The 15,919-nt window shown below is 37.5% G+C and overlaps 1 protein-coding gene across 1 annotated transcript in view; it reads right to left on the bottom strand.

The window, feature by feature from the left end:
* Window positions 1-4,817: 4,817 nt before the first annotated feature.
* Window positions 4,818-15,919, bottom strand: part of LOC107570773 (protein sel-1 homolog 3-like) — a 12,856-nt gene continuing 1,754 nt past the window's right edge. Inside the window, exons 2-14 of the mRNA XM_016257034.1 lie at window positions 14,165-14,344; window positions 13,387-13,509; window positions 12,397-12,537; window positions 12,135-12,197; window positions 11,869-12,045; window positions 10,862-10,989; window positions 10,540-10,623; window positions 9,279-9,360; window positions 9,107-9,182; window positions 8,633-8,727; window positions 8,331-8,458; window positions 5,471-5,646; window positions 4,818-5,270 (exon numbers count right to left, since the gene is read on the bottom strand). Of these exons, the coding sequence (XP_016112520.1) occupies window positions 5,044-5,270; window positions 5,471-5,646; window positions 8,331-8,458; window positions 8,633-8,727; window positions 9,107-9,182; window positions 9,279-9,360; window positions 10,540-10,623; window positions 10,862-10,989; window positions 11,869-12,045; window positions 12,135-12,197; window positions 12,397-12,537; window positions 13,387-13,509; window positions 14,165-14,293 (1,629 nt within the window). The 5' untranslated portion in view covers window positions 14,294-14,344 and the 3' untranslated portion in view covers window positions 4,818-5,043. The remainder of the gene's footprint in view (window positions 5,271-5,470; window positions 5,647-8,330; window positions 8,459-8,632; window positions 8,728-9,106; window positions 9,183-9,278; window positions 9,361-10,539; window positions 10,624-10,861; window positions 10,990-11,868; window positions 12,046-12,134; window positions 12,198-12,396; window positions 12,538-13,386; window positions 13,510-14,164; window positions 14,345-15,919) is intronic.

Here is a 15,919-nt window from a genome sequence, read left to right as displayed (position 1 = left end):
ACATAAATTGTGTGTGTCATCAGATGTTAAACAACATCAACACGGATGCACACATCCTTAAACGCTTTGCTAGTGCTCGCCATAATGAGATGAATAGAGATCGCTCTTACCACAGAAATGCACGCTTCAAACAAAACAGTCAATGAAGATGAAGAAGAGGATGATGTGTGCTCCCGGCGCCTATTTATACTATAGTCGCACCGGTAGTGACGTCATGGCTGTCGCCGGCCAACGAGTTGGTGTTTTTTCAATGTATGCTTCAGACACGGGTCACAACGAGGCATTCCCCATAGCGACCCCTAGAGGACGCAGTTCGAAGTTCCCATGAAAGGGAACCAGAATCTGAGATCTGATCTGCAACCTTCATCTAGGCTAACTATATCATCAAGGTCTTTAACTGTTGTCTTTGAGGGGTCAAGAAGCCTGGCTATGAAAGGCCTTCCCTGTGGAATTATTCGCATCGTGAAATTAAGATGGCCTAGTAAAGAGAGCAATTCTCTTTTAAAAAGATGCAGATTTTTTAACATTTCTCATGACTTGTCTAATGCGATTTAATTTCTCTGAGGGCAGGGAGGCTTGCATTAGGTTAGAATCCAATGGTTTTAAGGGGACCTAGTGTGTTCTCCTCAGAAAGAGGAACACCCAAATTGTTGAAGGTGCACTTTAGCGCTGAAATGCAACGGTCCGGCTTTATATGAGGGTAATCGACTAGCAAAAAATAATCTAAGAGATGAAGTAAGAATGGTAGTTTGCAGTTATTGAGAAGAATCCAACATAGCGCCTCTGATAGTGTATCAAATATTTTTGGACTACTGCGACAACCGAGGTGAGCCTAACTGAAAAATACAACTTATTTCTCCATTTAACTTAAATAAATGCCATTGTGATGGATGTAAAGGCATGACTTTAAAAGCGTCTGATATATCTGCTTTTGTGAGCCATGCACCCCGACCTGCTTTTTTTATGAATTTGACTGCATCCTCAATGGTAGCGTAGAACAGAGAAAAAGGAGCTAGAGGAATGAGACTGTTAACACTTTGAGCTGCATCATTATGCGGGCGGATAGATCAATAATTAAATGCTTTTTTCCCTGAATATTTACGAGTCACGATACCTATAGGATTAATTCGATAGTCTGGAACGGGAGGATCATCAAATGGCCCAGTCATAAATCCTTTCTTATCCTCCTTCTCTAACAACGAATCGACTATTTCAGGCTCAAGTTTTTACAGACTAGAGAATAATTAGGCATCCAGGACAACCCTGCGATAAAACCTTGAATAAGGCCAGTTATTAGGTAATTGACGAAACAGCGATTAGGGTGATTTCTCAATGCCCGACCCAGCTTTGGGACGTTGACTGGGTTTGATGGTTTTATTTCTTTTTCTCCTTTTTCATAAAGTGGGTTCATCTCGGGCACACATATTTGGGGTGGCCGTCTCCTCAGTAACTACAAGCATGAACATATTTACAATTATAGAATTTTCTAACATTTTCATTAAAATTAAAACACAGTGGAGTGGCAAATGGCATCACTTTAGGATCAGGCTGCAAGCTTGAGCCAGGTTTAGGAGATTGGACAGAGACAGTTTTTGGGCGTGTGAGTGTGAGAGCCACATATCGAGCAGGAGAGAGCTTGATGACCAGTAAAGTGTCTGCTGATGAGAGTTCATTCGACTACAGACCAGTCCAGTCTCTGATTGAATCGCTGAATGAACATGGCAGCTTTTGCGGAGAAAGATTTATGATATTCATAAAAGAGAGTTCGTCCATATGTGAGAGCTAAATCAGCGATAATGGCTAAATATGTGTCTAGCTCGGAACTGTCTCGACAGTTCGCTCATGTCTCTGCACAGTGTCTAAGCACTTGAAAAGAAAGTAGTGTGTAGTGTGCACACACTTGGATGCTTCCATCCGTGCTCACTGTCAGTAGAATATACTTTGAAAGGCTTATTGTGGAATGTGAAAAATTAAGTAACTTTACTCATAGTGATGAAAAGAGAGAGTCCTCTAGTTTTGCATTGCTTCCTGAAGGGGGCACCTCCTTTTGATCCATGCATGATCATGCAACAACAATGGAAGTTCAGCAGACCCTGTGATCTTCCAGAGCCATGGTTGGGACTCCAAGACGGGGGCCTTCATTATATATTGAACTCCAGTTGGTCCATGAGACAAACAACCCTTGTGATGTTTCAGAGGAGCACTGGGGGATGGGGCTCTCTGCCCATGTATGTGGTGGGGGAGGTCCGAGACCTCGCATTGCATGGGTCAGTGATCCTGGCTGGATGGAAATTTTGAGTTATCCATCAAGATTTTTTAAATTTGTTAATGACAAATATCTAACTGTGAAATAATCTGTTCAGTTGAGAAATCAATCCTGTATTGCGCTGTGGAACATTTCTCTGATGATTTTGACATCAAGACAGAACTTTTGTTCCGTCTCTTTTGTTCCATGGTATGATATGCTAATTACACTATCAGCACCTTTGACAAGGAATAGTCTACAGCAGCTAATAGATTACACGTTAAAAAAGTGAAATCCAATCCATTTGCCTACTCACTTCCTATTGTGAGAAGTGGGCATGGAAATGGGAAACAAACAGGGGTGTAGGAATGATTCAAAAGATGATTGATCACCCAAAAAGTAAGGGGAGGAACACTATTAAAGGGGTCATATGATGTTGCTAAAAAGAACATTATTTTGTGTATTTGGTGTAATGAAATGTGTTAATGCGGTTTAAGGTTCAAAAAACACATTATTTTCCACATACTGTACATTATTGTTTCTCGTCTATGCCCCGCCTTTCTGAAACGCGTCAATTTTTACAAAGCTCATCGTTCTGAAAAGCAAGGTGTGCTGTGATTGGCCAGCTATCCAGTGCGTTGTGATTGGCCGAATACCTCAAGCGTGAGACGGAAATGTTACGCCCCTTATCATACTGTGATGCCCTGTCCAGCCGGAGCGATGATTCAAAAACATGAAAACCCATTATAAACGAGGCATTTGTTGCATCCAGTGGGGACATAATTACTGATTATAATGACTTATACTGTCTTTTTACACGCCGCTCGAACATAAAACCATGTCTGCATTTGTGATCGGAGAAATGACAAACAACAAGCGCTACTCTACACTGCTCAAAACTCACGTCTGAATCATCAGTGGCAAGTTCTTTAAATATGAAAAACATACTTACAGTCTGTGAGTCAAAACAGTCGGCATTGTAGTCTACTCTCCCAGGATCAGGAAACAGTCCTCCATAAAATGCGCTGCACACATCTGAATATTTGGGTTGAAGGGATCTGGAACAGTGTTGTAAATACAACTTAACCACTGATTTCTAGTCGTGTCCTCTTTTGGAAGACCAAACAAAGTAGTTTTGCTTTCACAACGAAACACACAGTGTCTTCACGACATGGTGGCGGCAACAACAACAATACTACAGCGAGAATAAAAGTTACGCCTTCTTTCTTTGCGTGAACATTTGGGCGGTGTTATGCAAATCTTCCCACATAGTGATGTAGACATGTGGGGGCGTGTTAGAACGAGCCGTTTTAGGTAGGCGTGGTTAACTCTTAACTTTTATAAAGAATATCTCTTTGGATTTGAGACTTTAGTCTTTGCAACTTTACAGATCTTCTTTATGCAGCAAGAGCTTGTAACACTCCAAAGAGAAAGGAAAAATTGAAATCACATCATATGACCCCTTTAAGTAAATAACTGATATAATTCTTGAGAGTTATATGTCAGATAGGTAGGCTATACATGTTTTGACATGTCACCCCACATTGAAAGAAAAAATTATGTCAAAAGGACAAATAACATGTCATACTTGATATGCCTAATACAATCATACTATAAAATAAGCATCATAAATTCTCTTAAAATTCGTCTTCCCACAAGTTGCCAAACACTGTCAGTAACTGCAATATGCTGTTAATTAATTTATTAAGATATAGACCTTAGTCGGGGTAGCACTATATTTTGTTTTTGACAGGAATGAAAATGAGGCTGTGTACAGTGCATTCAGTGGGTTGTACTGTTGTTTAACAGCATGCCAATTGTTCAGCAGACAAAACGTCTTTCAAATAAATGCATCGAAGGCTATGCAAAAACATTTTTGAAAGTTGTGAGTTTCTAAAATTATGATTCTTATTTTCAGTACCATTATAAAGACTGTAAATCTATCCCTCACAGCCTCATTTATAATGCCAATAATTAATAAGGTACACTCTTGTTTGAACCCATTTATAGGCCTCATTCATTATTGGCATCATAAATAATCAATTATATATATTTATACAACAGTTCTTTCTGGTCCTCAAATCTGATTGGCTTTGTTTTTTGGAACACAAAAGGAGAAATATATGTTAATTAAAAAAAAAAATTATGCAGAAAAAGAAAGAAGTCAAGATGAGAATAGGTGTATAATCTCAAGACAAAAAAACAAATATGACTGGAGCTCAGATAACTAATCCTGAGCTGTGGCGCCCTCTCATGCTTCATAACAGACTTGCCTACTTTCACACATAAAGAGAGTCAGAGAAGCCCTTAAACCAGAGTTAAACTTAATAGGTGTGAAATCTTATGAAAGGAGGACAGACACATTTAAATCCAAATGCTAATTCATCTGAGTTAATAAAAATAGTATTCTGTTATGTTGCTTCTCAAAACCCTATATTGTAAAAGACATGTCGATGTGTTTTCTGCTGGCCTGCAGTGTGAACTGTAAAAGCACACATGCTGCTTTCACGTGCAGTATGAAACAGACTGTAGCTATTCAGATGAAAGACATCAGGAAGAGAACCGTCACGTGTCATGTGGCATTTATTTGCACTGCAAACATTCAAGTGTTCAAACATTATTTCACCTAAAGAAAGTAGATGAACAACACAGGTTACTGCAAAACTGACTAGCCATTTTGTTCATGCTTTTATCCAAAGCAATTTATACTGGTTCAGTTGCAGTAACCTGAGTTGAAGAGTGTCGATTGATAGTGACCGTTGATGTGTAACCTCTTAAAGCACAGTCTTATGTTCTTTTCAAAGCAGATGGGAAATGAACATCATAAAGATGAGACACACACACACTCCAGTCACTGTCACGACTAAATCAGATGTTTCCTGCATTGAAAGGGGATTGTGTGAAACTGTAGGCTGATGATTCTCTGTTCTGGTTTCCATTGGACTGTCGCTGATTTCTTGCCCGCCAAGTTCACCGTGTCTCTCTGATGATTGGCTGGCTGACGGGTACAGTGCAGAGTAACATGCTGATGGTAAAACAAATGAAAGTGTAAGAACGTAAAATGACTTAGTTAATAGGTTTCTAAATCAATTGACTGATTAATAATTTTTCAGCTGACTCGATATTTTAACGTGTATATAGTCATATGGACCACTTTGATCCTTTTTGGAGTGAGAGGGTGGAAATGATCATGAAAAATGTATGTTTTAGTGGTGGATGTTTTACCCAGAAGAGTTCGTAACAGCACAGCAAATACAAAAACTGTGAGTGAGGCGAAAATCCCGCCGGCCAGCGGCAGCTGAACAGAGCTGTGTGTGAAGTCTCTCCACGCTCGCATCAACTCCATCCTCCACAGGACTAATGAGCATGGAGTCACATCCCCCTCCTCAAACACCCTGCACCTGCAGGAGGAAGAGAGAGCAGATTCATGCACCTGTGCACACACAAGCAGGTGCGTTCGCTTGTACTTGACTTCCATTGACTTGCATTGTTCTTAAAGTCAACATGAATTGAGAATGGGCCCCGTTTACTTTTTTAGTGCACATTACTAGTCTTTTTGTGAATGATTTACTGGCACATTTTTCTTTCTGTGTCACTAAAACAATTTTTCTTTCCAGCGGAAAAGATCATATTAATAACATATTTTATAAAACATAATATACAGAATAAAATATCTAAAATTATGTAAAAATAAAAAGCATTAAACATTTTAACCCCTTAACTGCCACCCCCCATTTTTTAAAATAGGCATGCAGGTGCACTATCCAAACTTACATTTTTTTGTAATTTCTGAACACTTTGGAATACAGACATAAGTTTCTTTTTAAAGAAGAAAATCAGCAGATTAAAAAATTTAAGTATCAAAAAGTTATAGTAGTTTAAATTTACTGTAAAGAAAATGCACTATATTAATTTTAGGTTACACTTTATTTTGATAGTCCACTTTAGACATAATGCTAGCTATAAGTAACCTTGCAACTACATGTCAACAAATTCTCATTAATTTGCAACTACATGTCTACTAACTCTCAGAATAGACTGTTAGGTTAGGTTTAGGGTTTGTAGAACTAATATAGTCAGTATGTTGTATGTTGTGGACCCATCAAAATAAAGTGTTAGACGATATTAAGCAGACAGTCTACTAATACTCTACTAACTGCTAGTTGACGTGTAGTTGCAGAATGTCTAAAGTGGACTATCAAAATAAAGTGTTAGACGATATTAAGCAGACAGTCTACTAATACTCTACTAACTGCTAGTTGACGTGTAGTTGCAGAATGTCTAAAGTGGACTATCAAAATAAAGTGTTAGACGATATTAAGCAGACAGTCTACTAATACTCTACTAACTGCTAGTTGACGTGTAGTTGCAGAATGTCTAAAGTGGACTATCAAAATAAAGTGTTAGACGATATTAAGCAGACAGTCTACTAATACTCTACTAACTGCTAGTTGACGTGTAGTTGCAGAATGTCTAAAGTGGACTATCGAAATAAAGTGTTACCTAATTTTATTTTATTTTAAATATAAAAAATATTTTACATATCAGGTTTTACTTTAATATTGGTATACAATTAAAGCCTTATGTCTAAATAAGTTATGTTCCAAATTTGAAGTTGATATGAAAAAAATTGAGGTTTCTGTGAGATTTTATTTAGGGTGTTATACCACAAACAGCCACCGGGTGCCATCCAAACTCCATTCAATTTTTTTAAATGAATTTTTCTGTCACAAATGTCTAGATTTCTCTGTCAATGTTACTTCTATCTCAGAATAAAAAAAATTTGATTCTAGAAGACCGTAATTCATTTCGTAATATGACACCTGACACTGCCCACTAAGGGGGAGGAGACGTCAAAAGATTTTACAGTACCATTTCCATGGTAACGCAATGTCTGATTTCGAAATGGTTTTCAGAGGATGAATCTTGGGCTTATAAGCTTTCAAATGATATATGATTTATGATGATTACTAAAAGATTTGATAGAGAAAAAAGACAACAAAAAAAGAGTGCCAAGCGCCCCAAAGGTCCCAGACAGTTAAGGTTAATTAACCAATAATATGATAGCCTAGCATCCATATTCCAAAACCATACTAAATACTTTCAAGTTCCACAAATGTGTGACAAATATTACCTGTCAAAAGTTTGGGTTCGTAAGATTTTGAAAAAATGTTTAAGGCTGCATTTATTTGATAAAATACAGTAAAAACACAGAAATATTGTGAAATATTATTGCAATTTTAAATAACTAATAATTAAATAAAAAAATAATTTTGTATTTCACTATATTTTAAACTATAATTTATTTCTGTGATCAAAGCTGAATTGTCAGCATCATTACTCCAGTCTTCAGTGTCACATGATCTTCAGAAATCATTCTATTATGCTGATTTGCTGCTCAAGAAACATTTCTGATTATTAGCAATGTTGAGAACAGTTGTGCTGCTCAATATTTTTGTGGAGCCGTGATACTTTTTTTTCAGGATTCTTTGATGATTTGAAATTTCAAAGGAACAGCGTTTATTTCAAACAGAAAGCTTTTGTATTATAATTGTGTCGATTGTCACACGCAGAAGACAAATGTGATGCGAATGTCTAATTTTGTTCGTAATCAAGGTTCTTCAAATTTGTGCAAAATCTACACTTTTGGCATTTTTTAAACGATAAGACACTATAGTCCCTTTATGAAGGTTTTTTTTTTTTTTTTTACTAGTTTTAGAGATTTTACTATAAGGACATTTTCATAAATTTGGCCTATATACTTTAGGTTATGCTACTATAGCTATATCTGAATAACTATGTACAGACACATACCATACTGTAACAAATACCGATGCTACATGAATAATGAGGGGGAGGGGGGGCTCAACCACCACTGAATAATATATTATATTTTCAGGCCAACAAGTATACAAGCATCCCGAAGGTTTTGACAATATTTCACGAAGCAATGCACAACATACACATACACTTGTTTTGCACCATGTTTTGCATAATTCAAAGCAACTGCAGAGCTCAAGAGCTTTCTTCAATAAACACATGAGAAACTAACAAGCAAATGTCAGACAGCGTAAAGCACACAAACCTGGATAATAGATTTGCCACCACAGCGCTCCGGCTCACACTGTGTGCTGCTGAGAGTCCCATCTGATCCAGAATGATGTCAGGAACGTCATAACCATCTTCAATTAACATGGCCAGATTAAAGAGGCCCTGACGATTCACACAAACAATTATCAGCACATGCATACATTGAATTTAAAATTGTATATTCTAAAGAAGACATTTGATTTGATGTTGATGCATTTAGATTTCTGTAGGATTCCAAAATCTAGAGTCTGCTTTGGACAGACTCGTGTGTGTGTGTGTGTGTGTGTGTGTGTGTACCTGAGCACTGCCATGCACTGCTGCTGTACTGTACATGTACATGGCCTTCACCACATCAGCTAGTTCACTGTAATAATCCCCCATCCGCAACAAACCTGCAGAAGGCAGAGAAACAGGAGTGTATAAAGGCAGAAAGAGAGAGAGGGAGGTGGACCAAGATAATTATTATGGATGTAACATGTAAATATCACTGGGGCACAACATATTTTTATTGTGCATCATTTCAAATCAGGCTGTAATTTGTAAATATTTTGAACTGTGTATATTTTGGATGCACAGAATGCTAGATACGAAATGACATTTTATTGCACAACCGTCATTTCCACTTCAGAATGAAACGTGATTTGAGACGTGGTAGAAATTACATTTGTTCGTCACAGATCAGGGTAAAAATAAATAAAAATATAAAATAAAATGTGAATGAATTGAGGCAAAGCCATAAAAGAGAAGTAGCTGTATGTTAGTGTCACTCACCAACTTCCTGGGGGATGTGATTGTAGGTGGAGTAGTTGTGGTACCTCCACTGGCAGGCAGAACTGTGACCTAACACCTAGAAACACACATGAAACAATGGGGTAAAAAAACAACAGTCAGGAAATGATAGGCTTGAGATGGTTGGACTGGCAGATTTTGAGACACTGTTCACCTCGCACAGATGGGCAGCATTGTGCTGTGCCACACCGAGACCAGTTTCTGCTAGCATGGCATATTTCACCAACGCTTCATGCCTTGAACAGACAAAAAAAAAGTCACACAAACATTCAGAAATATTACTTTTTCTTCTGTGTAACACACAAAATAAGTTATTTTCAATACTGTGCTGGTTCTTAATTCCTTTAAAATATTTATGGGCAAAAAAGAAGTATCCAGCGCCACCTCTGAGAGCCTAATGGGTGGAGTTATGTTTAACGATAGGGTTATGGGTGAGGTGTGGTTTGAAGTGTCTAGCTCCACCTATTGGCTCTGCAGTGACTTGTGTGTTTTCGGAAGTTTTGTCAAGTCATATGACCCCCTCGAATACAAGACAGTACATCTCAAGGGTCTTATCCAGGAAATGGATAAATGGATGGATGCATATAGGGATGGATGGATGGACAGTGCTGAGTAGATTACTTACTGAATACAAATTACAAGATGAAAAATGTAGTTAGTAATGTAATCCATTACTTTAAAACATTTTAGGTAATACAGTATATTCTGACTACTATTTGATTACTTTTGACCTAATTAATTTATCACATTGATCTAAATAGTATATTATTGTACCATATTGATCTAAAAATTTTAAGAGATAAAAAATATATTCAATTTTTTGTCATGAAGCACATTAAACATTACATTACATCGGGGTTTCCAGCGGTTTGCAAAAGAATTGCAGGGGGTTTGTAAATTAACGAAAAGCTAATAATTAATTAAATCTTAAAAATGTTAAATGAAAAGAAATAAATAATATAAATAATTATAACCATCTGACTAGTGGTCAATCTGTGTGTGCATTTCTACAAAACCGGAAGATGGACATATATATTATCAAATAGGAAAATACAAAAGATACAAAAGAAGAATTAGAGCGAATCAATGAATTATGAATAATTTTCTGCTGTTTTGTGAACATTAAGTAGTCATATAAATAATAAAAATTTAACTGTAGTCTGATTATGATTATTTTTCAAATGTAATATAATCGGGTGGATGGATGGACAGGTGAATGCATGGATGGATGGACGGATGGACGGACGGACAGACGGACCGGACCGTTGGATGGATGGACGGACGGACGAACCGATGGGTGGATGGATGGATGGAAGAAGGGATGGATGGATGGATGGATGGATGAATAAAGAAATGGATGGATGGATGTATCGATTGATAGATGTACAGTATGAAGGGATAGATGGATATCTCACCGTGATCCTCTTTGATAAGTCTGAAGAGCGTCTTTAACCATGAAGCCCAGGTGCCCATTCATCTCACTGACTCGCTTCAACAGCCTGAAGAAACGGAGAAACCCAACAAAAGAGAAAAACATATCAAATACTGATCTATCCATCAGATGACCCTGACATTTGCATTTAGATGTTTTGTCAAATCTGTCAAACTTGTCACTACTTTTCCAGTAAATGATAAGTCCATGTGTGGTGGCAGTTGAACTTATTGAAGTCATTGAAGGATTGTTCAGGTAGATTGTAAAGAAGAGTTCAGGTAGAAGGATATATGAGACTGACATACAGCACAGCTTTGTCTTGATCTCTTGGCACTCCTTGTACGGCTCCAGTGGAGAGAAACAATGCCGACTGCACAGCGCCGTCCACGTGACCCCGTTGAGCCGCATGCAAGAAGTAGTGGAATGCAGCAGTCTGAAAAAGCATTGTGATCAATACACTGTAAACTCAAGCCATAAAATGTTAAACTGTAACTATCCATAGTTCACCCAAAAAATTAAATTTGCTGTTAGTTTACTCACCCTCAGTCCATCCAAGATGTAGGTGACTTTTTTCAGTAAAGAAGATTTTTAGCTAACATTCTGGTCTTTGATGATTCATAAAATCATGTCAGCAGCTGCCCATTTTTGATAATTAAAAAAAGCATATCAAGGAACACAAAATTAACACCTGTGGCTCCTGATGATATACTGAGGTCTTATGAAGCGAAACGATCGGTTTGTGCAAGAAACTGAACATTATTAACAGCATTATTACCTGTAATCCAGAGCCTCAGTGAACTAGTTACCAAAACGAACCAAATCGAACTGAAGTGCCTTCTTGGCTCAAACAGCACATATCTACAAGTTAATCAATCAAAACTCACTTTCAGACATGAGCCAAAATACAGGCGTATATGATCCTTTGATGCTGGTTTTTCCCAAACTCAGCGATCCAGTTATTCCAACAGTCACTGAACTGAGAAAATAGTCGGACCGAAGAACCAGTTCATGGAAAAGACTCGTATTTTCCCATTGCCTGAGGCTCTGGATTACAGGTAATAATGTTGTAAATAATGTTCAGTTGAGCCACAGGCAGTAATTTTGTGTTCCTTGATATGCTTTTTTTAATTATCAAAAGTGGGCAGCTGCTGGCTTGCATTATATGAATCACCAGGTTTCATCTAAAAAAATCTTCTTTTCTCTTCTACTGTTGAAAAAAGTCACCTACATATTGGATGGCCTGAGGGTGAATATATTAACAGCGAATTTTCATTTTTGGGTGAACTATTCCTTTAAATGTGCGACCTCTGACCTCGTTCCTGTCTGGTTTGTCAGGATTGTCACCATTTAACTGGTAGACGCCCACATTGAAGAGCCCATCAGAACTGCCATTCTGAGCCGCCAACTCAAAGTATCGAAAGGCCTTTCTTCCATCCTTTACTATGCTACTGTAGTACCATCCGAGGCCATTCAGAGCTTCTACAGAACCCTGAGAAAAACACACATGGCCCATTATAGAAATCACAACACTTCCACACACAACCACACACACACACACGCTGATACTCGTATGCTCACCATGTCGGCAGCTTTCTCCAGAAGCTCAAGGCCAAGCGTTCGGTTCTTCTTCACTCCTGTGCCCTGTTCAAGCACAAAAGCAAGCAGTTGTTTCTACATGACGGGCAGTCTTGAAAGTATATATAAATACACAATTTTACACTTATTTTCCTAATCTTGTGTCAGGAGTTTCTACTTATACAAAACAAGCATGTGTGCCCTTTTTACAATGCAAAAGCTAAAAGATACGGCTCAAAAGATTTCCATATAACCCGTGGATCACCTTCAGAAGGAGAATGGCGTAGTCGTACATGGCGGTGGGATCGACCATCTGCAGGGCGCTTCTGGTGTACCACATGACTGCTGCGGGAATGTCTTTCTCCACCCCGTTACTGCCCCAAAGATGCATCCTGGCCAGAGTTTTCTACAAGAATCACCAGCCCACAACCGAGTTACAACAGCTGAGAATCTCAAATGAAGAAACAAAAGGTACCTTTGCTGACAATTATCTGTAACATTATGGGGACATTGTGTTACCATATTCCATAAAACCCAGGTTGTCGTTATCATCTTCGGTTTTGAACATGATTTAGCTTTTAATGAGAAATTATTAGTATAAAGAGTAGCTTTTCATCCTGTCATATTTTTACATAACCTTTCACGACAAGTCACGAAAGTATATCTATACATTCATTCATTCATCTTAAACTGAAAATAAAGTTTCCAAACAAAATTAAATATTTGTCGTAGACCCTGGGCCCCAGTTCTAGTTTTTATTAAAAAAAGGGAAAAAAGGAAAAAAAGAAAGTTACTCAAATCATTTCTATGACATTCTTAAGAAAGCTCCTACATGCACTTCTTGAAAGTTCTCAAATATTTTCTTTAATATAGGCCCTATGTGTTTTCTCTCAAGAATAAAATTACAGGCTTTACCTATGAGAATTTTAAACAAATTGGAATTTATCCAATCTTTAAGAAATTATTTACAATGACTTTTCAGAACATTCTTTAAAAAAATGTGAATTCTTAATGCTTAAGTATTTTTGTAAATACTCTATATTCTTAACATTTTTAGAAATTAGAAAATAAGAAAGCAACAGTTTAGAAGACTTTAATTCTTTTTGTGAATCTGGCCCCAGATCTTCATCCACTTCAACAAACCCTCACTACATTTCCTAAACCAGAAGAATTGAAGTCTAAATTTCAAGTTTAACTTGAGAGATACCCAAAGACAAAGAGAGATCGTGAGAAAGTGAGGATAAAAAGTGAACACCTGAGACTCTACATCTCCTCTGTCAGCCTGGTGTTTCAAAAACTGCACAATGTCGCCCAGCTCGCCCGCTTGAGTGTGGAGTTCGTTGTCATTGTTTAAATGAACGTGTTCTGTGAGAGTTTGCTGCAGAGAAGAAACACATTTAGACAAGATTACTTCACATCAAAACAATCAGACAGTTCCAATATTTCAATAACAACCAACGTAACACACTTCAGGAGTGTCATTTTTCTAAATATTTGACTGTGCTTGCTGATAAACAAGATACTGAGCCACTATTTTATTATGCAAATGAGCATTTGCAAATTGAAATCCTTTAGGTTCTGTATTCAAATTAACTGCATTTTCATGACTAAAACCAAATTTCATTTAGACAAGCAAACACATGTTTGTTAAACTGAATTAATGGAATCATGAAGAATTTAGTATTTTTCACTAAATAACATTCTAAATTGATATGGCCTTTCTGGTAGAAATGCAATCTTTGTGTTTAAGTTTGTTTGAAAAACAATGTTTTGAAAAGCATTTTTCAACAGAATTTTTGATTTCATTGTCAAATGTTGTAACTACTAAAAATGTTCTTGAGGTTTTACCATATGGCAGCATCAATTAAGCTTGCCATGTAATAAAACTGTTTTTGTAATGTTTTTTTTTGTCTGCCACAATAATAACAAGAGCTGGTTTAAATATAACTGATGTATTATACCTATAAAATCATTTATATTAACATTTACATTTGCATGCATTGCTAATCTCTGTACATAAATGTGTAACTCACCGTAGAGTCTTGTACTTTATCGCGGTCGATGCTGGTCTGTTTGCCGATGTTGGCGTAGTACCCGTAAGCTGTGTTCTGTTCTTTGGGGAAACCATCCAGACCCTGCATGTGCTTGTATCCCAAATGCATCAGAGCGAGACGGTCATCAGAGACACCGCCTATCAAACTATAGACATGACCCTGAGAAAAAGATGTTATCAACAGTTCAAGGTCAAACTTTGACGCTGGTATTGCTGTATCAATCAACATGTGTATCTGGCGCCCCTGTGTCTGTGTTTCTCCTGTAGCTCTTGTCCTCGCTTCTATTGCAGTGTCTCTGGTTTTGTAGCTTTTAATCAAATTACTACTCAAGTCAACATAAAACAAAAGAAAGGCTACAACACTAGCCTAAAACAATGCTTAAATAGCTATTTGGCTAACGGTTACCATTAATATGCTAGCCTATCGATAAGACTAGGTGACGTCATCCAAAGAGAAAGAGGTTTTTAGAGGCGGTTATTAGTTAGTTAAGCAATTCAGATGAAAGATTATGGAGGCAAACATTTTCTGTTTGGAAAATTGTGCACTGATGTATCATTCGCAATAAATCAAGAATATATTAAAGAGATAGTTCACCCAGAAATGAAAAATTTGTCATCATTTACTCACCTTCATGCTGTTCCAAACCTGTAAGACTTTCATTCATCTTCAGAACATAAATGAAGATTGTTTTTATGAAATCTGAGAGATTTCTGTCACTCCATTGACAGTCAATGCTACTACCACTTTGTTCACAAGTACGTTCACAGGTAGTCTTTTAAAATTAAATACATAAACATTGATCAGCGAACAAACAGAAGCTCAACAAAACTTGCTTGACACACAAAAACTATGGAAGGTGGATAGGGTCAAAACTCTTTAAACAGTGAAATATGGTTTCGCCTGGTACGGTGTGTGTGATGACAGTCTTATGACCTGGTTTTTCATTTCATTTTTAGTTGTTTGGTTCAGCGTTCTTTCTCAGGTAGGGAAGTCTTCATTTACATTAGAACATTAATTAATTTACTCAAGCACAGTAGATATCAGTAAAGCAATGCTGCAGTAATCTAAAGAAAGAATGAATATGTGGGTAAATCTCGAGGTAGGTCTACTTTATAAAGTATCACAGGTTCAAACACCACCAGAATGTGTGTGTTGAGAGATACATTCAAATTCGTTGTCTTAATATGGTAAAACTGTGCCTCTTTACACGTACTAAGGCACAAACTGATGCCTTAACAAGGCCAGAATATGCGTGTCTACACATACAAAATAAACCAGTATTAAAGCGGACAAACAGTGCATGTTGATACGGTGACATTTCACCCGTTCCATGTAAAGAGTTTTGGCCCTGTCTGCCTTCCACAGAAAACAATTCTCATTGGTTCTTGTGCTGCGTAACACACATAGACTGTAAAAAAAAGATGGACGAAGCATCTCTACTTCCGTCCACTATTGAGAAGTGAAGCCAAATCATCCCAGTATGGCCACTGTCATCTTGCGCCAATGACGTAATTTGGAGCCTGTGTCTGCACAGTAATAATTCATTTGGAGCCAGAGACTGCGCAGAAAACGAACTTATTAGAAAAACGAACACTTGAACGTACGTCAGTGTGATAAGAACTACCTAAAATGATGGAAACCATCTTTGGGTAAGTGTAATTTGATTTTTCAGTTTGGCTTACCCCCCATTTGCTTACATATGGCGCTTTTCCACTGCATGGTACGGCACGGTAC

The sequence above is a fragment of the Sinocyclocheilus grahami genome, unplaced genomic scaffold (genome assembly GCF_001515645.1).
Source record: "Sinocyclocheilus grahami isolate Dianchi unplaced genomic scaffold, SAMN03320097.WGS_v1.1 scaffold1503.1, whole genome shotgun sequence".
Classification (NCBI taxonomy): Eukaryota; Metazoa; Chordata; class Actinopteri; order Cypriniformes; family Cyprinidae; genus Sinocyclocheilus; species Sinocyclocheilus grahami.
This window is presented reverse-complemented; position numbering and strand designations above follow the sequence as displayed.